Below are 22,832 nucleotides of genomic sequence, written 5' to 3' on the forward strand. Positions count from 1 at the left end.
CCATCAAGCCCATACTTAGATAACTAAATGGGAGACTGTGAATTTAGTTCAGAAGCGCATGCTAGCAATTAATGTTGGTCTACTTCTGAACACATCCAATTTGGCACAAAACTACAGATTAAAAAACAACCAAAAAATGTTGTGTCATCAGACACTGGGATAGAAGATGACAGAGGTGGGACTGTCGTCCAGTAACATTTTTTTGACTTTAGAACACCATTTAACATGAACCCCAATTCCGCAAATAAAAGGTTTCAAGGGGGATACCCATTAAGATTCCTTTTAAAAAGCGGCTCAAAAGTCATTTCCAGATAATTTGAAGAAATACTTTTAAAAGGAAAAGGGGGTCCCTTCTCTACACCATGTATTTAATTCTTTATTGTCTCTCACTGCTGGGCACCTAACAGGTAACTGTCTCATTACTGAAAGAAGGCCTATTCTATGTGGCTAAGTAAACAGTTTACTGATTTCAAACCAGCAAGAGGATTAACTCACTCCTGGAGTTAGCATTCCTCATTCACAGCATTGACACTGAAGGAAGATTAAACAGAGTACCAAATTCTCTTAAGAATTCAAGAAAATACAACCAAGTTGGTAGAGATCTGAATACTTATCCCTAAACAAAACCTGCATAAAAACAAACCAAAATGCTTTGATAAAATACTGTACATCAAAAGAGTTACTGATAAAATCCAAGAAACTCTTAAGGCAACTTTCTGTACTCTTATCCTGAACAACTTCATGAATATTAAAAAGGTATAAGGCAAAGAACTTCATAATATATAATGGAAGGCACTGTTACCGTGATAACCTCAAGTTCATTTTACTGTCTACTGCTGCATTTATCTTCGTTATTAATATTTAATGAAACCTCTTTACCCCTTTAAGCCAAGCTGGGATAAAAAAAAACAACACAAAACACCAACCCTAACCTGTTCTCTTTGGAAGTCTATTTCCTGCAAGGAGTTTTGCAACTAATTCTGGAAAGGTTGAGGATGCTTTGCAAACTAGACAGTGCAGCCTTTGGCCAACTGTCAGGCAAAGGAGCAGGTAGGAAAGGCACGGCTTCTAGGCAGGCTGAGGTTTGGGATACAGCAGATAAAGCACTCAAGACTCTAATGCCCACAACATAAAGGCTCTAGAAGCAATAGGAGTCCCTGTATGCTACTGAACAGTTCTATTCTCAAAAGAGATATGCTTTTTTGTTTTGGTCATTCAGTAAAGTCAACAGTCCCACTTTTCTCTGCGGTTTCAGTCCTCACAGTTGGAGGTGTTAAATTATCCAAACCATACAGAGGTCATAGTTTGTTGCTGTTGTTTCTTAAATCAGAGCTTCAGATAAACATTCTTACTCATCTACCTATATGACTCCTTTGATCACACACATTACACATACAGCAATGAAAACAAAACGCGACTAGGAAGTCATCGGTTATGTAGCTGAGAAACTATCACAACAAATGAGGTAACAAAGTTGTCTTCTGAGTTTGCCATGTGGCAAACTGAGGTAGATAGTCAGCAAAGGGGCTTTCAGAAGTCTTCCCTTTGCTCCAGTGATATATTTCATAATCCAGTCAAATATCTTGACTGTCTTTTCACATTGCTGACACTGAAACATTCAAAATACGTGAGCTTAAAGATAAAAAAAAAAAAACAACACATTCAAAAAAGGTGAAATACCCAATAAGATATCATGATTTTCACAAAAGGCTTTGGCTCCCTGTTCACTGTCCTTCGAAAAGACTTAAAGGTGAGAATACCTGGACGTGGCTATCTAGATTGGAAAATCCTTTTTATCAAAGCAGAGCATGGCAGATGGTGGCTGAGGAACTGAAGAGGAAATCTGCTCAGCATCTGATGGCACTGCATGTTCTTCACACTTTCTCATCGAGGGATCCCCACTCGAATCAGTGCCAGTGAAGGAACTGGGGGTCAGGGGTGTGGTACTTATAACTGAGGACAGGTGTATTTCATCATTGGACTCATGGGAGAACCTTCCAGAATCCCCCGTTTCGTGGCTGCCTTCACTATTCGCTGAATGCTCAGTATCAGTTGCAACACCAAAGGGTCTTGGGAAGCTGGCTGTATGACCTGCGGAGCTGGGGGAGTCCTCGTCACTGATTAATACGGTAGTGCCTGGCTGGTAAAAGCAGACCGCTTGAGTAAATCTTCTTTGAGGCTGGGTAAAAATACATAAAACACCATCAGTGATAACAGAGTGCTCTTAAAAAATAACAAATCTGGTTTTGCATATTGTGTGTGTGCTGAGCTAGCAAACTGATCGAGTACATGGGTAAAAGATCATGATGAAGGAACTGTCTAGGTCAGCGGTTCTCCGAGGAGTGTGAACACATCAGAATTACTGGGGCAAGTGAAATGTCAAAAGGCTTCTTCAGTGATTTTGAGGAAGGCTCCTGCCCCATCCCTTTCTCCATTGCCCCTCAACTCCCACTGAAAACCACAGCTCTGATTACTATTCCAATTGTCACTTCGGTCATCAATCCCCATGGCTTTCCATAGAGTCATGCCCCAAATTAATAAAATCATGGCTAGAAAGAACAAAGAAGTTAAAAAAAAAACTCACTTACATTTTCCTCTTTTTAAAATTACCATCTCATATACCAGGGGTAGCAAAAGATTTTTTCCATTTAATGGGTGAGTTACCTGCTCAGCTTTTATCTTCTTAGAATCTTGGAAAAAAAGCCATTTTTTCTTAGTGTTGTTTTTAATTATAGGACCATAGCTATTAATTATCAGGTCAGTTCCTCCCTGGAGATATAAAAGGGGAAAATGCACATATTATAGATTTCAGTTTATTACAAGTAGTACACAAAATTTTTAAATGTTAAAAGAAAAAAATGATCACAGACATTATTATTTCTTCTTTTACACTAGCAGCACACAACAAATACAGGGTACTTGTTCGTGATCAAAAAGATATAATAGGTTTATTCCTAAGAGAGATATATATGCTGAAGTATTTGGGGTGAAGTGTAAGGATTCCAAAACTTATTTTCAAATGACAGAGGAAACAAAAATTTAGAGAGAGAGATACAAAAGTATGAAAAGATACTGACAATTATTTGTGCATTTATTAAATTTTTTCAACCTTTCCACATGGTTGAAAAATTTAAAAAGGATTTAGGAAGAGAAAAATGGGCCCACATATGCTCAACAAAATGGCAATAGACGGGGGATCAGCTCTTAGGCTAACCCAAGGGAATTCAGAGACCTGGCCTCCAAACTGGCTTCTCTGCTTCAATTCAGGCCCCCACTCTGCTCTGTGTCCTTTCATTTTAGATTCTCCCTCTCTCTTCCCATGCCTTCCTCCCCACTTCACTTCTCTTCAATCCTTTCTCATGTCTAGTTCCAAGTTAGTAATAACAGAATGACAGTGTATTTTGGTACTTTCTGTGCTTATTTAAAAGTTTTAGGTTCTAATGTTCTAGATTAATTTGAAATAAATTAAATGGCTTACATTTGTATCAGAAAATAAAAGCTAAATTAAGTTGCAAACAAAAAGACAACAGGAGTAGCAAAAATCAATTTACTATTATTTACCCATAATGTATATAGTGTATAGCACTGTGCTAGATACACGTAAATTGCATCTGCTAAATATAATTATATAAAATTTAACATCAAAATTGCCTGAAATTTTTTAATATTTTTGGTATTCTGAATTTTAGGGAAAGGTTGGGGAAGAAGAATTTATAGCAGGATTTGGCAAACTTTTCCTGTAAAGGGGCAGATAGTAAATGTCTTAGGCTTTGCAGACCACACATGCCCTCTGCTGCATTTTCTCCTCTTCCTCCTTTTTTGTTCCCCCCAAACTACCCTTTAAAAATGTGAAAAACATACTTAGCTCAGAGATGACCACACAAGAACAGACTGCAGGCTGGCCTGGGCTGGGCTATAGTTTGCAGATACTTAATTTACAGCACATTTGTTATGAGGGCTATTATAGTAATGCACGATAGCTAATGCTGCAACGTGACTAAAAATAATTTTCAGTTGGTATTCAAAATGCTTATCGCTGTACTATTATTACACATAGTGGAAAGGACATGAAGTAGTATCCTCCAATGACATCTCTTTACTATATCCAACTTCCTAAGGCCGTACAGGGTAGGATCTTGAGACATCTATTTATATACTCTGTATTTAAAAAATTTTCATTCACACCTGGAATGTTCTGATGCTCCATTTAGTTCTAAAATCAAATAAACTAAGTTGAGAATGGATTAATAAAAAATTTTCCATCCAGTATACACACAACAATCCAAATTGTAGTAAATATGGACTGATGACCTTGATGTCCTTATTTAAGACATCTCAGCTCCACATAATCCAAACTAATTGAATTTATGCTACTTTCTCATATTTTATTTATCTTCATCTTTTATTCTTTTATCTATCCGTACCTTCTCCCCAAATATTGTATGCAAGGAAGGACCTGGGTAAAACGGTTTCACATTTCATTATGTGAAGTATGGACACAATACACTCAACATACAATTTTTTGGTAAAAAGATTTTACGCATAAAGATAAGATGAATGGTAGGAGGGATTATGTAGCACAACAGTCGCTCAGCTCAGAGTACCTTGGCATCGATGAAGCTGTTCGGCATGATCATTGGCATTAAGGACTCTTCATTTTCTAGAGCTCCTTCCAGGTTCTTTCCTACTTCATTTCCATTGGCTAGGGAGGCACTGGTATGAGATAATTGTTGAGTTCCATTCTGTGCTGTCTTGGAGGCAGCTGATCTCCTGAAATATTGCAAGAAAAGGAAATTTTCTAAGTCCACAAGAAGAGAGAAGTAAATGTACCAAATTTGGTGAAATCTGGGAAGTTCACAACTTTGCAAACAATGGAGTTCCTTAATGCTTGTTTCTCAAATATCTTTAGAAACTATTAGATTATAACTCCAGCTCACTGCTGCAAACTTTTATGATGTGAGAAGGCTTGTTTTTTTTGTCCCAATGTCTGTTTATATAAAATTACTCTTTACACTTAGTAAAAACCTTAATATTTATAAAGTACTATTATTTATTATTGTCGCTTATTTATAATATATGCAGAAACTGTAGTTTAAAAAATTTACATGCTCTCCTTCAGGTCTGCAGATTGTCACACTAACGTAACAATTAATGATGACAAATTTACAGTAGCACTTATGCAAGATTTAGGCATCACTAAAACAATGTACATAAAGATTTCATTAAAAAATTCTTGAAGTGAGAAACTTGGACAGTAAAATTAAGCCAGTTCCATATACAAAAAACTTTAAAATTCTTTAACATGTTTTCTGAGTGTGTTTCTATGCACAAGTACCAAAAACATACAGAATAAACTCTGAAAAACCTATGATAATGCAGAGAGTCTAGTGATGGAGATTACCTAAAAATGATGTGTATTTGACTTTGATTTTTTTAAATAAAGAACCTTAATAAATGAAAGCAAAAGCCAAAATATAAAAGGTTAGAAACAGAGAGGTTCACTGAATGCTGAGAATTTAGCTGAAGTCAAAAGCATGGATAAAATTGCCTGACAAGAGTTTATAGACAACTAATCCCTAGTTATTACATTTGTTTTAATCCATGTCTGGAGAAGCCCAAACATATGACCTGTGGTGGTGAGGGTAGAGCTCTCAAGTGACTCAGACATTTCAGGCTACTTAAATATGAAAATATTCCAGGAAGTAAGGAATCCCTCAATCAGCAGATACATCATATTAAGTGGGTTATTTTTTTAAAAAATCCAAAGGATATACTTTGTGTTTCTCAAAATACCAAGGAAATGAGAAAACTAGGTCCTCATTGAAGAGTATTTTGTTGGTACAGTAATTTTTTTCAAATGGTGAGAGAATAATCTTCCAAAGTGAGCACATCTCTATAGCTGTAAGAACCCAAGTAATAATACATTCATTTTAAAGTGGAAAATCCCAGTTACTCTAAAAGGCACTTGATTTCAACTTGTTTCTGTGGTTACTGTAATTTAAATGTTTTTTAACCACATCAACATCTCTAGCAATGGAAACACACCTGGCTTTACTTCGGTATATCAAGATGAGAACACAGATGAGGATGCAGGTCAAGGCTATGCCAACACCTACAGCAATGCCGGTCATTGATTTTTGGTCCAGATGGTAATAGCCTGAATAAACTGGAAGGGGAAACACATGTACTCAGAGTCAATCAGAAAAGTAAATGATTCCATTTATCGTAATTCTCAGATATTAGCTTTTCAATAATCTGTCTTCCTCTCATAGGAAAACTTTTGACAGTATCTGTGTCTAAGCAAAAAAGACATATTACTCTTTTATCAGTGACCTTAAAATTGGCTTATCTTCTCATATTGAAGATTCTAAATATGAGTTCTAGGTATTATTATATCAAACATGAACATCAGTTCATAATTTATAACGCTAAAAGGCACAAGGCATAGATGTTCACTGATAGGCCAAAGGGTAGCTTTCATGTCATATTACCTTAAAAGCAGATCTGTATACTGAAGACTAGTTTTCCATTTATGCATTTTCATTTACACAGCAGTGCTTCTCAAACTTTAATGTGCATAAGAGTCACTAGGGGATATGTTAAAATGCAGATAGATGCTGATTCACGAGGTCTGGGGTAGAGTCCACGCACAATTCTGCATGTCTAACAAGCTCCCAGGTGCCATTTACGCTGCTGGTCTCTAGGCACTTTGACTAGCAAGGTATCTGAGAAGCGAATACGAGCCTTGCTCTCTGCTTCCCCTGATGATATGGCAGCTACTGTGGCTACCTCCTTCCTGTGCTTAAATCTGACTTCCCTGCCCTTCTCTTTGTTTCTCTCTCTCCTTCCCAGCGTCCATCCCCAAAGTGCACACAATACTGAATGACTATCCTCTGAGGAACTAAGAGCCTTTAATCCCGCCCTGAATTCAGCTGGCATCTCCTCAATCTGAAGCTGCCCCTGCCACACCCTGCATCGCCACCCGGGCCCCCTCCCCCAGAGAGGGGAAAAAGGAGGTGTCTAGTCCTGGGTCACAGGGGGCCCCGGCGTCCTTCAGAACAATAGGACGATACCCTGAGTGGAGTGAGAATGGCTCTTTAAAGGTATTTTTTCCAATTGCTTTCTGGAGAGAAATAACTTTCACTCTAGAGGATGGGGTTTTTGTTTTTGTTTGTTTGTTGTTTTGGTGGGGAAAACTCTTAATGAAAACCATGCTCTTCTTAGCTTGAACACCACAACCATCACTGCCATTTATTTCCACAAACCCCCAGACGCCTGCTCCCATCAGCTCAGGGGTGGTGTGGCTCATCTGTCTTGGTGGATGCACAGCTGGGAGGAGAAGTAACTGGGGCACAGTGGTCTGAAAACCGTGGTTAGTTCTGAGGGAAGTGTTTTCTCCTTCTAGGAGTGCAGGGAGAGCCATGCAGCTCCACAACATCAGAACCTCGCCAGCAAGAATTCAAGGAGCCGAGTATGGGTTTAGGGATATGGTCACGGGAGGAGCAGAAATAAAGCAGAGAGGAGCTGGAAAAAAATGTGTGTTTTCGTTTCTTAAGGGAAATCAATGATTATGGCAGTATACAAACCTTTGACATCAGCAGAATCTAAACGCTTGGGTCTCTGATTTGATTCAGGAGTTTCCTTTGGAAGTACGGCCAGCTCCACAGAATTTGAAAAGGGTCCTTCTCCTACCTCATTGGATGCAGATATCTTGACAATGTATATATTTCCTGCCACAAGGTTTTCTAGCAAAGCCATGGTTATTGCCCCTATAAATATATCAATTACAAATTAAGTAAACTATCTTTTATTTATTCTTTTAATCACACAAACATGGTCCTTTATTTTAAAAATATTTTTCTGATTATAAAAATAACACATTTATTAGAAAACATCTGTAAAATAAATAAAATGACAATCTCCCATTGTTAACATTTTTGTGTATTTGTGTGTGTGTACATGTATGTGTGTACTGTACATGTGTGAGTACATATTTACTACATGCATTTTTATATCCTAGAGTTTTCATTTAACATTGTGCCAAGCACACTGTCCCTATATAATCCTTCTCTGTAATTTTGTTTTAAGAGTAGCTCGTAAAATCAACACGTATTTTTGTTTGGATACATATATGTATATACATATATATATAAATACACACTTTTTTTACCAAAAAATATATATAAACGTATATGTAATTTTTTACTCTTTAAATAGGTATGGATACAAATAGAATTTAAAACATTTTATTATGGAATATTTCAAACATAGGTAAAGACAAAATAACACAATGAACTCAGATTCAACAATTACAAGTAGATTTTAAAAATCCAATGTGAGGGCTTCCCTGGTGGCACAGTGGTTGAGAGTCTGCCTGCCGATGCAGGGGACACAGGTTCGTGCCCGGGTCTGCGAAGATCCCGCATGCCGCGGAGCGGCTGGGCCCGTGAGCCATGGCCGCTGAGCCTGCGTGTCCGGAGTCTGTGCTCCGCAACGGGAGAGGCCACAACAGTGAGAGGCCCGCGTACCGCAAAAAAAAAAAAAAAAAAAAAAAAAAAATCCAACGTGAGACTCTTTTTTTTTTTTGGCCACGCCTCACCGCTTGCGGGATCTTACTTCCCTGACCAGGGACTGAACCCATGACCACTGCAGTGAAAGCGCTGAGTCCTAACCACTGGACTGCCAGGGAACTCCAATGAGTATCTTTTTTTTTTTTCTTTTAGAAATGTTTAAACCACTTACAGTAATTGTGATAAATGATTTTGTTCTTATTTCTTAAATTAGAAACAATTATTTTTGAAAGTATGAATATATTTTTCACCCTCCTAATCATTATCTAAGATTTCCTGAATATAAACAGGCAAGAAGATGCCAAAGTTATGTAGGAACCTCAGGGTGTTGAAGGCTGAGACCCCAGATTAACTATCAAAATTATCACCAGCAACCTGGCTAGCATCTACTTCTCTCCAAAAGGAATCATCATTTCATTTTATATACATTTGGTATTGAAAGGTATCTTCTCTGATGGCATGACTGCCAAGAAGGATTCCTATTTGGGCACTGCTATTTCTTGAGGTATCTTTCTGCTCTTGTCCTGCCACGGCACTGAAGTATTTTTCTTACAAAGGGAATCCCATCCTAGGAATTAGTCTTAATGTTAAGAAACCAGGTATAAAAGAAATTCAGCTAGTAAGTTGTTCTTGCACTGCACTTATGGGTGGATATTCACAGGGAAACCTAGCTTCCCTGGGGTAATTTCTTCTCATTTTTTCCTGATGCAGGGCACCCTTAAAATAAATAGTTTTAGAGAGCTTACAACAGCTGGTAGCTGTCACCGCCAGCTCAGAGCTGGCTACTCTAGTGCACTTGCTACGATATATTTCATTATGCAAGCGAAATGCAGGGTGATCTTAGAGCTGAGGCCATGACTCAGAGGCTACCTCTGCAGGTCACATGGTGGGAGGGAGCTGAACCCAGTGGCAGTGCGAGGAGCTGAACACGGTTTGCTCTCATGTGCTCCGGTTTCAACCTGGCCTAGAAAGAGTGTGAGCTACTTGAATACACAACTGTTGAATAAACACACTGACCCCTATTTAGAATCAGGAAGAGTCTTTCCACTGCCACTTGCTCTTAGGCAGGTGAATTAAAAAGCAACAACGTATTGTGACATGTTACCATTAGCTAGATGGAAGAGCATTTCAATTTCTTTACCAACATATAAATAAATTGAGTCTCCATTTTATCATAGAATACTTTACATTTAATTTTAGAAAGTGTTTGGCAAAGTCAATCACTAGTGAAATTAAAATTCTTTCGCTTAATTTAAACATTACAAATGGATGAGCTGTGTGTGTATATGTGTGTATGCACATTCCCCTTTCTCCCACAGAAAGTCTTCCTTCCGACAAAAAAAGGAAACTATAACATTCAGGTTCCCATATGAGCACAGTTAAACCAGTTCCCAAATATTAAAGTGATTTGACTGTCCCTATATTCTCTCAGCAAATGGTCTAAATTCCAGTTGGTGTGATTGTTTCAGTCTACAGCCTTTTACACGCGTCTGAACTTTTAGCTAGACTAGGAGTTTCACAAACCGGACAGTGTTAACAGGCTCAGCGTTGGATCAATGTTGATCAAGTCCTGGCATGTTACCAATTAAGTAATTTGCAACTTGGGGCATGTCACTGAACTTTACTTTCCTTGTGGGGGCAATAATTCCCACCTCATATAATTATTATATGGATTAAATGAACTACCATGGACAAGTGTCTGACACACGTGTATATACTCAATGAAAGTAAGTCTTCCTCCTCACCTCTGATCTCCTCTCTTCCCTTTCTGGAGGACAGAAATTTTTTTCACATGTGAACAGCTGAAGGTGGCTAGCATAATGCTTTGCACAAGATAATTCTCAGTAAATACCAACTGAACTAATACTAAAATATGAGCCATTTGTTACCAAAGGAATGTTCATTTAAAATATAAAAGCAGGGCTTCCCTGGTGGCACAGTGGTTAACAATCCACCTGCCAATGCAGGGGATACAGGTTCGAGCCCTGGTCCGGGAAGATCCCACATGCACGGAGCAACTAAGCCCGTGTGCCACAACTACTAAGCCTGCGTGCCACGACTACTGAAGCCCACGAGCCTAGAGCCCGTGCTTCACATCGAGAGAAGCCACCGCAATGAGAAGCCCACGCACTGCAGTGAAGACCCAACGCAGTCATAAATAAATAAATACATTTATAGAAAAAGAAAAGAATGTCACCATATGTCACAATATCTTTAACTTGTCATATCACCTCTCCAGACCTGAGTTTTCTTCTCTGCAAAATGAAGAGTTGGTGTCCATCCCCAAATACTAATTACTATTCATTCCGCCTCCAATTAGCGCCTTCCACTGCAGGCACACCGCTGTCACTCCAGTCTTAACATCATCACCTCATACCTTCATGCTATCACGTGTCTCTTCCCTGGCTTCCCAGACCCCGACCTCCCCAGCTCCTCCTCTGCCTGCCCCTCCCACCCCCAACTCACCCTGGAAATGACATTCAGACTTTTACAAGAACACAAGCTTCACGGGGCTCAGGGGCCTCCTCTCTTTAGTTCACTGCTGTGTCCCCACTGTCCAGAGCAATGCTTAGTGCCTAATGGGTACTTATGCTGGTCAGTTTTATATATCATCATGGCCAGGCTATAGTGTCCAGTTGCTAGCTCAAACACCAGTCTAGATATGGCTGTGAAGTTTTCTTTTTTAAGATGAAATTAATGTTTAAACCAGTAGACTCTGAGTAAAGCAAATTACCCTCCATAATATGGGTGGGCCTCATCGAATCAGTTTAAAGCCTTAAGAAAAAAGACTGAGTACCCCCGAAGAGGAAAGAATTCTGCCTCCAGGCTCAAGACTTCAACATCAACTCCTGTCAGAATTTCTAGCCTGCTGACCAGCTCTGCAAATTCAGATTTAGCAGCCCCAGTTCCTTCAATCTCAATCTCTCTCTCTCTCCGACTCTATGTACCTACCTACCTATCTGTACATACATACACACACACACATGCAAATACTACTGGTTCTCTTTCTCTGGAGCACCTTGACTTATAAACTACTCAGTAAAGATTTATCAAATCTTACAAATGCTTTTAACCTATACAATAAAACACTGTTTCATGCTAAAAACAAAAACAAAAAACCTCTCAGAATATATTAGACGCTGGGGGCTTCCCTGGTGGCACAGTGGTTAAGAATCCGCCCGTCAATGCAGGGGACACGGGTTCAAGCCCTGGTCCGGCAAGATCCCACATGCTGTGGAGCAACTAAGCCAGTGAGCCACAACTACTGAGCCTGAGCTCTAGAGCCCGTGGGCCACAACTACTGAGCCCATGTGCCACAACTACTGAAGCCTGCGTGCCTAGAGCCCGTTGTCGGCAACAAGAGAAACCACCGCAGTGAGAAGCCCGTACACCACAATTAAGAGTAGCCCCCGCTCATCACAACTAGAGAAAGCCCACGTGCAGCAACGAAGACCCAACGCAGGCAAAAATTAAATAAATAAATTTATTTTTAAAAAAGCAAAGCGTAAGATTTTACAGTTGGAGAAAAGTCCCAGTATGCAGTCTTATACCTTTCTCTCTTCTGTCCATACTAAGTGATTTTGTTTTTTCAATTCCACAGTCTTAACTTCATCTACATACTGATGACTTCTAAGTTATACCACTAGTCCATACCTCTCCCATGAACTTAACCCTCCCACTGCTTATTCAACCTCTCTACTTGGACATCCAAGAGGCATCTCAAATGTAACATGTTCAAAATCAAACTTCTGATTTCCCCCACCAATTTTGTTTCTTTTTTTTCTTATACCCCACATCAATCTGTGGCAAATCGAGTAGACTATTCCTTCAAATTATGTTCTCATAGCTTCTTATTACCTTCCTTGTTATTATCCCTGTCCAAACTGCCATTAGCTCTCACACAGACACCTGCGAATTAAATGATTTCCCAGGGACTTCCCTGGAGGTCCAGTGGTTAAGACTCCATGCTCTCAATGTGAGGGGCATGGGTTTGATCCTTGGTCAGGGAACTAAGATCCCACATGCCCCATGGCATGGCCAAAAATAAATAATAAAATAAAATATACTTTAAGAAAAAGAAAAACTAAAAAAGTAAGTGGTTTCCCAATTTCTGCTCTTACTTCCTTATAGTCAGTTTTTCAGGTAGGCTGTTAGGGGGTTGCCAAAGTAATCCTTTCAAAATGTAAATCAGATCAATGTCTTCCATCCCTCTTAGAAAAAAATCCGTGGTCCAGGAAGTCTGGCCTACCAGGTCTTCCCTTGGCAACCTCCCCACCTCATTTCCCACTTCCCCTCACTCTGTCTAGCCACCCTGGCCATCTTGTTGTTCCTCTAAAATGCCAAGCACACTTCTGTCTCAGGGCCTTTGCACTTCCCCCAGATAGCCATATGGCTCTGCTCAGATGTCATTTCTTTCAAAAGAACTTACCCCGCTGCCTCCATCACTTTATTCTTTCCCCTATTTTTTTAAATATTTATTTATTTATTTTTTGGCTGTGTTGGGTCTTCTTTGCTGCGTGTGGGCTTTCTCTAGTTGCAGTGAGCGGGGGCTACTCTTAATTGTGGTGTACGGGCTTCTCCTGTTGCAGAGCATGGGCTCTAGGCACGTGGGCTTCAGTAGTTGCAGCACAGGGGCTCAGTAGATGTGGCTCGCGGGCTCTAGAGCTCAGGCTCAGTAGTTGTGGCGCACGGGCTTAGATGCTCTGTGGCATGTGGGATCCTCCCGGACCAGGGCTCGAACCCATGTCCCCTGCATTGGCAGGGGGACTCCTAACCACTGCACCACCAGGGAAGCCCCCTCAAACTCTTTATATTTTTCTCTCTGAAAAAAGTAAACTCAATTGCTTTTTACTTATATTGTTTATTTTGTTCTCTATGAATTACTAGCATTAGCTATGGAAAAGGTTCCCTACATTTAACAAGAGACAAAAGCTTTTCACTGATAATGTTTCTTAAATTTACACAAGCAGCATAATGGCAAAAATAGAATTTTTCCCCCTATGCTTTATTATATAGTTAGGAAGGCTTGTACAGAAGTAAAAACTTCTAATTACAATTCATTTTGCTATTGGGCCATCAATGAGGCAAAAATGTTGTTTTCTGGGCCTTGTCTGAAACTGACAAATGAATGCATTAAAAAGAACCAAAACTAAATACTGTTTCTTTTTAGGCAGGTACAAATGAAGAGCCAAAGGAAGTATGTGCTCATGAGATCAAAATTCTTTTATAAGTACTTATATAACACTCATTAAATCAGGTTAGTCACTTGGTCAAATGTTGTGTCAATGAATCATTTTGGAATTAATTAATGAAAACTGAATTGTATATTTTAAGAATATTGTGGCAGACTGTAAGATGAATAGCCCTGCATAAATTATGCTTCCATCTCTCCATACCTGTGGGCAGTCTCTTCCCACACTAAGTCTGGGCTTGCCTACATGATTCGTTTTGCCAGTGGGATGTTAGCAAATGTGAATCAGGCAGAGGTCTGCAAAGCTTTGTATGTGGGGCTTCTTTCCTCTCTCCTGGATTTTCGAATTCTCCCACTGTTTTTATGCTACCCACACCCTGTTGAAACCCTGAGATGATCAGAGCCTCATGAGTGACCTCAGGAGACACCAAAAGAAGAACTGCCCAGCTGATCCCACTCCAAACTGCTGACTCAGAAAGTGTGAGAAAATAAAATGGCTGAGTTTTAGAGTGGTTTGTTAGGGAGCAGTATATAATGGATAAAACACAAAATTGTATTGCTGGGAGGTACTTATTATTACTTTCCAGGCTGTTCAGTGACTAGGAAATCATTACTTAGTGGGGCACCCGCTTAATGAAAAATATGAATATGCAACTATCAAAACTCCAGCTTCTGTTACCATTTGTTTATTTTACAACTACAAAAGTGTTATATGGATTACATCCACATAAGTGACCTTAGAGTGTATTCTCTTAATTGGGTAAATATTCCCCTTAAAAGTTAAAATGTATGTGGAAGTGCCTGGCACTGTAAAGTGTTTAGAATGTGTAGATGGAAAACAAATTTCCTTCTCAAAATCCTTCTTAAGCTTTTAATTGCCTGGAAAACAGTTCTGAGCATGTATGTCTGAATTTAAAAAGTATCAAAATCAACTATAATTCAATAAGAAGTTAAAAGAAGCATCAAAATCATGAAATTATACTGTTTATGTGATGGCCCATCCATACACTGGCATATATGAGACCTGTCCAAATGAAAGATTCCAAAATTTAAAAAGGGCATATTATAACAGCATGAAGTAAGAATGTTAAATTCTAGAATACAGTTTTTCTCAGCCAAAATAAAATTGGTATTAAACAATTTAAATTCAGTGTTCCTAAGCCCTAAGCAGCTTTTCCCTGTACTTAAGTGGACCCTAGTATTCATATGGGTCAATTTATTTGAATGTGGACCATTTTAGTAGCTGTACAAAGGTCTTCTCCATTAAACCAGGTCTTCCTCCAGTGTTTGCTACTCCAGTGAAAGACACACAACCGCCGGAAATCTAGTAATTATCTATAACAATTCTCATTTCCTTACCTTCTCTCTCCCTCCCTCCCTTAGTGACCAAGTCCTGTTAATTTTACCTCCTTACTGTCTTTCAACCACCCTCGTCTTTCCATCTCACTCCTTGCCACCCTAACCCGGGCTTATCATTCTCTTTCCTGGACTGCAACAATTACTTCCTAGTCTCCTTGCATTACTCTTACCCCTACTCCTCCTCTACCAAGCCTCTTCTATTCACAATACTCAGAGTGATTTTTCTGAAGCGTGAAATCAGGCTCATGCTTAATGTATGTTGATGGCTTCCCAATGTCCTTTGAACAAAATTAAAATTCTTAATCATTTGTTACTTCATAAACATAAATTCAAAACAAACTCTAGATCCCTCTTTCCCTTTGTTTCCTTATCATTAATAACCTTACTTTTCATGCCCTTGGGTAAATTATGATCATATATACCTTCTCGGTGTAGGACCTGCCACTCTCCTGCAATCCAGGCCTTTCTGGATGCATACAAGATAGTGTAACGCGTCACAACCGTCTCTGGGCCATCAGGAGGTTTCCAAGAAACCAGGGCAGTGTCATCCTCGATCAATGTCACTTTCACTCCAACTGGTGGGCCTGCTGGTGCTGTGCACGCATGTAGAAAATATTATATTATTAGGAGAAAATGGTCATTAAGTACTCAAATACCTGGACAGGCACAGATAAGAGTTTAAAAAACTAGAAACTACTATAAAAACATCTCAAAATCACAGCTTTTACAGCTCATTAGTGACAATATCAAAATACGATTTTTCTCTTCTTTATCTGAAAACTCATTTCATTTTTATAATGTTTAAAACATTAAAAATATATAAAGGAGGTGGTAGATTCCTAGATGAGGAACTACTAAGTCAAAGGTTCTCAGCATTTTTAGGGCTCTTTACATTGTTTTGCCACATGGACAACTAGAAAGGTTTACAGTTCCACCAGGGCATCTGTGCATTACTCACTCTATTACGTACTGAAGCTAAACTACATTTCTTACTAAAATGCATAGAATGTATATTTAATCTGATCTAGGAAGCCACTCAAAAAATACTTCTGAGACTGAAACGTTCAGTTACTCACCAAACCGTTGTGAATCAGTGAGTTTATAGAACAGACTTTACCTTATATCTACCTTACCTTATATCTTATGACCTTTACCTTATATCTATCTTAGACTAATACCTTATATTTACGAAAGGTAGTGAAGTCCTGGGATTTTAGTGGAGCCCATGTTCAATATGAGCTAAAGGTGTGAAGCGCTGGTTTTGGGCACTACCTCACATATGGAATATTGCCAAAACCATAGCAAAACAGCCCAATGCTCACTTAAATAAGTCTCCTTTGTTTTCTCTCAGCATCATTAAAATAGAGCTGCAATCTACACCTTCACCATCATTCTAGAGAGAAGGAAATGCATGGAGAGATATACCATGTTCTTGGATTGGAAGAATTAATATTGTGAAAATGACTATACTACCCAAAGCAATCTACAGATTCAATGCAATCCCTATCAAATTACCAATGGCATATTTCACAGAATTACAACAAAAAATTTTACAATTTGTATGGAAACACAAAAGACCCCAAATAGCCAAAGTGATCTTGAGAAAGAAAAATGGAGCTGGAGGAATCAGGCTCCCTGACTTCAGACTATACTACAAAGCTACAGTAATCAAGACAGTATGGTACTGGCACAAAAATGGAAATATAAATCAATGGAACAAGATAGAAAGCCCAGAGATAAACCCACACACCTATGTTCACCTAATCTATGACAAAGGAGGCAAGAATATACAATGGAGAACAGACAGTCTCTTTAAGAAGTGGAGCTGGGAAAACTGGACAGCTACATGTAAAAGAATGAAATTAGAACACTCCCTAACACCTAAACACAAAAATAAACTCAAAATGGATTAAAGACCTAAATGTAAGGCCATACACTATAAAACTCTTAGAGGATAACATAGGCAGGACATTCTTTGACATAAATTGCAGCAAGATCTTTTCTGACCCATCTCCTAGAGTAATGAAAATAAAAACAAAAATAAACAAATGGGACCTAATTAAACTTAAAAGCTTTTGCACAACACAGGAAACCATAAACAAGACGAAAAGACAACCCTCAGAATGGGAGAAGATATTTGCAAACAAGGTAACTGACAAGGGATTAATATCCAAAGTATACAAACAGCTCATGCAGCTCAATATCAAAAAAACAAAAACAAAAAAACCCACAACCCAATCAAAAAATGGGCAGAAGAACTAAATACACATTCCTCCAAAGAAGACATATGGATGGCCAAGAGGCACATGAAAAGATGCTCAACATTGCTAATTATTAGAGAAGTGCAAATCAAAACTACAATGAGGTTATCACCTCAAACTGGTCAGAATGGCCATATTCAAAAAATCTGCAAACAATAAATGCTGGAGAGGGTGTGGAGAAAAGGGAACCCTCTTACACTGTTGGTGGGAATGTAAATTGATACAGCCACTATGGAGAACAGTATGGAGGTTCCTTAAAAAACTAAAAATAGAACTACCATATGACCCAGCAATCCCACTCCTGGGCATATACCTGGAGAAAACCATAACTCAAACAGATACATGCACCACAATGTTCACTGCAGCATTGTTTAAAATAGCCAGGACATGGAAGCAACCTAAATGTCCATCAACAGAGGAATGGATAAAGAAGATGTGGTATATTTACACAATGGAAAATTACTCAGCTATTAAAAGGAATGAAATTGTGTCATTTGCAAAGATGTGGATGGACCCAGAGACTGTCATACAGAGTGAAGTAAGTCAGAAAGAGAAAAACAAATATTGCTTATATATGGAATCTAAAAAAATGATACAGATGAACTTACTTGCAAAGCAGAAACAGAGACACAGATGTAGAGAACAAATGTATGGATACCAGGGGTGGGGGGAGTTGGATGAATTAGGAGATGGGGACTGACATACATACACTATTGATACTATGTATAAAGTAGATAACTAATGAGAACCTACTGTATAGCACAGGGAACTCTACTCAATGCTCTGTCGTGACCTAAATGGGAAGGAAATCCAAGAAAGAGGGGATATACGTATACATACAGCTGATTCACTTTGCTGTACAGCAGAAACTAACAACATTGTAAAGCAACTATACTCCAATAAAAATTAATTTTTAAAAAAAGGAAATGCAGGTTTAGAGACATGGAATATTTTAGCAACTGCCGTTGATAAGCTACAGAATTGGTGCTCAGTCCGGTATCATCTATACTGCACTATGCACAGAATCAAGCTACCGCTCACGTTAGATTCTAATGTGGGCTCCTAACATCATTAAATATGTTACCCACTTTCTTCCACTTTAAATTACTTGGGTGCAGCCTTGCACAGCACACCTGTTCTTAGAAAATGTAGCACCCCCTAAAGAGACCCTAAATTTAAGCCCACTTGCTTGTGCAATACACTGAGAGGAAAAATATTTTTACTGTAATAAAGGAAAAGAAACTTCAAAAGTTAAGAAACAAAATAAATACATACACGTAGACTGGTAGGTGGCAATCAGGGTAGTATCTTCTTCAAAGTGACGTCTGTGTGTGTGTGTGTGTGTGTGTGTGTGTGTGTGTGTGTGTTTATAATACATAGATAAAACCCACAGGGGAGCTGCTTTCTTTACCTTCTGGAAGTGTAGAGTGGTAGACAACGGGGCTCCAGGGACTGGAAAGTTGATCCACATGCAGTCGAACAGCAAATTCATATTTGGTGTTTGGTTCTAGACCTTGAACCAACATGTGAGTTTCTGATCTATAATGAGTAATAAAGTAGTTAATGCTGGTAGCACATTGTTTCTAAAAGATTGCCAGTATTTCCAATCAATACAGGTTACTGTTATTTATTACCTCCCTCGTTTTCTTTAAAAAAATTTTTTAGATTAAAAAGCAATCTAATTTGATTATTAAAATGCTACATTGGATATTATAGAAATAAGCCTAAAAACTGCCTCTCTGAAAGGAAACTAGGAAATTAACATTATAGAAATGTCCCAAATCAAAGGGATTTCTTCTGAAATACTGTTAAGTCAAATCACTCTTTTAAAGTTTAATGATGGGCATCTTTCTAACTATAACCTAGCAAGCAGAACAACTAGCTTTATTTTTTGATGCCAGCATGAAAATTGACTTGTTTCCTTCTTTAAATATGCTAAGTTTAGCTACTTGAAAGTCATCATACTGATAGTTTCTTGTCTAATCTTGTTGCACGAGGTTGGGGAAACAACAACAAAAAAATCATTTATGAAAATTAAATTTCAAAATAAATGCGGTTTTCAAAACTGATTATGGTAAAGATGCAAAATCCCCTGCCCTGACATAAGTAAGATAAGTTCTGAGACAAATGCTTACAGCTGAAGCTCAAGTTGGCCCAAGATAGTAAAGAAGGAAGTGAGTGGGGAGGAGAGCAAAGAAAACAACCATTAATAGAAACTACATACGTTTGAAGGTATAAAACCAAAGAAGCATTCTGCAGGCCAACAGGGTTACAGCGGATGGTGTAGTTAATTATTTGTGCAGTGGTGAACGCAGGCCTCCTCCAGTGCAGGAAGATGGAAGATGAGGTGTTAGCCTTCGCATAGAGATGGTGGGGTGGTGGTGGAGGAGGAACCATGCGATCACGAACAGCTATTGAAAAAGACAATGTTAATTTACCACATGGCGTAACATTTAATGTAGAAAGTGGTAAAATGGTAAAATCATAACACCCCACCCTTTAGGTCTTTCTTCCACCAGAGGTTCATAGTGGTCTAGAGATGTATCATTCAAACCTGAGTGACTCTTCCATAAGTTAGATAAGGAATCAAATATTATCAATACTTAGAATGTAAGACAGAAGCACAGAGAAGTCAAGCTACCAGCCGAAGACATTCAGAAAGCCAGCAGTAGACTTAAAACTAGACTGACATCCTCTTTAGTAGCAATAAAACCAAACAGTTCTCAGTAGCAATAAAACTGAATAGCAACTGGAATGAAATAATTAGCCTCAAGGTTAAAGGAGATAAAAGAAAACTTAGTATTTGTAGGTATTCAGGGTTATTTTCCCAGTTAAATTTCTTTTTTTTTTTAAATTTTATTTAATTAATTAATTTATTTTTGCTGCGTTGGGTCTTCATTGCTGCATGTGGGCTTTCTCTAGTTGTGGCAAGCAGGGGCTACTCTTCGTTGCGGTGCATGGGCTTCTCATTGTGGTGGCTTTTCTTGTTGCAGAGCATGGGCTCTAGGTGCGTGGGCTTCAGTAGTTGTGGCACGCAGGCTGAGTAGCTGTGGCTCGTGAGCTCTAGAGCGCAGGCTCAGTAGTTGTGGTGCACGGGCTTAGATGCTCCATGGCATGTGGGATCTTCCCAGACCAGGGCTCGAACCTGTGTCCCCTGCATTGGCAGGCGGATTCTTAACCCCTGCACCACCAGGAGAGTCCCCACAGTTAAATTTCTAATGGTCTCTTCCTTGCAAAACTAAAATAGGTTCTTATAATTAAATACATCTCACTTAAATATTTACTGAGTATGTACTTGTTCAAGATACTATGTTAGGTATCCTGGAGAATATGAAAGTAATAGAACCACCAAGGTATCCAAGTAGTAATGAGACTTAAATTTAAAGAAGGAAGTAGAGAAAAAAAGAGTGTGAGTCTTACATTGTGAAACAAGCTACTGTAACTCTTACTTACACACGCATCCCGGAGTACTGACTGTTTGATCTGCCTGGTAGCCATCTTCTATGCTGTTGTAAGCCAGCAATCTCACATGATATTTTCTTCTCGGGTCTATAAAGAAACCAACAGGTAATAATTAGGCCCAGCCCTCTAGATAGGAACAAAGGTTCTACAGCCTTTCTAGATTTTGGTTTAAAAACCTTCTGAATGCATAAGAGCTCTAAGTAAAATGAAAATTTTCTCTCTCCTTGTTCTACACAGTGACTCAGCAGTTCGCCTTATTATGACATTGCTATTGTGACTATCTACCAATTGATAAAATTTTATTTTATTTAAACTTATTTCAAACAATAACATTACCACCACTGTTCTTCCTCCTCTTCCTCAACTGACCAGACATAGATTCTTGACTTTAAAAGGCTTGGGCTGCCTGATGGTTTCCTTACAAGTGGTTATGCTACATAGAAGTTTTCTGTTTAGTTATTTGAGGGTAGTTAACTTAAAAGCATGGAAATCAAACTGAGATTGTTTTCCCCCTAAAAGGTAAGAAGAATTACAGTTGTCATTCTTTAGTACCTTTGAAAATGTTTATAACCACGTATTATTTAAGTTTATTTCACCGTGTGCCCTTTTCCACAAACAAACATTTTCAGTTGAGAGCTAAATTTATCAAGAAAGATGAGTTGGAGCTCCCTCTACTGGTGTTCGTTAACTAACACAATACAGAAACTAAAGTCCATCCCATACATATTAAACAAAAATTTTTTTCAGGTTTTTGAGGAATTAAGTGGTTACAATTTTAAATAATATACTTTAGAAGATATTCAAGAAGTTTAATGATATAAATACATTTAAATGTAAATGCTTATGATAACATTTAACTATAAAGTAATACTTGCTTAGGGCAAAAATAAAACTATTCAGAAATAATGTATTCCTTTTTTCTCCCCACAGCTTCATTAAGGTATGGTTGACAAATAAAGCTTGTATATATTTAAGGCATATAACTTGATGTTTGGTATAGGCATACACTGTGAAATGATCACTACAATCAAGTGAATTAGAAGACCCATCACTAGTTACCATTTGTGTGTGTGTATATGTGTGGTGAAAACATTTAAGATCTACACACTTAGTAAATTTCAAGTATACAATACAGCGTTGATAACTATAGTCATGCTGTACATCAGATCTCCAGAACTTACTCACCTTGCATAACTGAAACTTTGTACCCATCTCCCCATTTCCCCCACTCCTGGCAACCACCATTCTACTTTCTCCTTCTATGAGTTTAACTATTTTAGATTCTATTTATAAATGAGATCATGTAGTATTCTGGCTTATCTCACTTGACATAATGTCCTCTAGGTTCATTTATGTTATGCAAACAGCAGGATTTCCCTCTTTTTAAAAGGTGAATAACATTCCATTATATATATGCCCCATTTTCTTGATCCATTCACCTGTTAACAGGCATTTAGGTTGTTTTCACACCTTGTCTACTGTGAATAATGCAATGAATATGGAAGTGCAGATAGCTCTCTGATGTACTGATCTCACTTCCTTTTGAGATATACTCAGAAGTGGGATTGCTGGATCATACGCTAAGTCTATTTCTAATTTTAATGCATTTCTATATTATACTTCTCTAAATAATAAAAAAACAAACACATAAATAAATCCAAGGGAATTTCACAAGGGAAAGCAATCATCCTTAATAGATATATCAAATGTGAAAAAACACCCTACAACAATATAATAATTCTAGATTGAATTCAAACATTTAATATCCAAAAACAAGATGTAAAGTTTATTAAATTCTCTAATGTAATTTAAGAATTTGTATAAATATTTTTGAAACTGATGTGTTTTAATATTTAATATTAAAATGCATTAAAAGGATGTCCTAAAATATAAAATTTTTATTTCTATCTGTTTTGACAAAATTACACAAGAAGAAAAATTTATACAACTTAGAACATTTCTGTATTTTCTAGATAGAAAGATGGGAAG

General features: G+C 38.2%; 1 protein-coding gene across 1 annotated transcript in view; it reads right to left on the reverse strand.

The window, feature by feature from the left end:
- Positions 1-656: 656 nt before the first annotated feature.
- The window catches only part of PRTG (protogenin), a 128,814-nt gene continuing 106,638 nt past the window's right edge, over positions 657-22,832 (reverse strand). The window contains exons 12-20 of the mRNA XM_029238541.1: positions 20,835-20,930; positions 19,606-19,792; positions 18,793-18,920; positions 15,543-15,713; positions 7,587-7,769; positions 6,046-6,166; positions 4,605-4,770; positions 2,665-2,769; positions 657-2,179 (exon numbers count right to left, since the gene is read on the reverse strand). Of these exons, the coding sequence (XP_029094374.1) occupies positions 1,775-2,179; positions 2,665-2,769; positions 4,605-4,770; positions 6,046-6,166; positions 7,587-7,769; positions 15,543-15,713; positions 18,793-18,920; positions 19,606-19,792; positions 20,835-20,930 (1,562 nt within the window). The 3' untranslated portion in view covers positions 657-1,774. The remainder of the gene's footprint in view (positions 2,180-2,664; positions 2,770-4,604; positions 4,771-6,045; positions 6,167-7,586; positions 7,770-15,542; positions 15,714-18,792; positions 18,921-19,605; positions 19,793-20,834; positions 20,931-22,832) is intronic.

The sequence above is a fragment of the Monodon monoceros genome, unplaced genomic scaffold (genome assembly GCF_005190385.1).
Source record: "Monodon monoceros isolate NGI ecotype Baffin Bay Population unplaced genomic scaffold, NGI_Narwhal_1 Super_Scaffold_21, whole genome shotgun sequence".
Taxonomy (NCBI): domain Eukaryota; kingdom Metazoa; phylum Chordata; class Mammalia; order Artiodactyla; family Monodontidae; genus Monodon; species Monodon monoceros.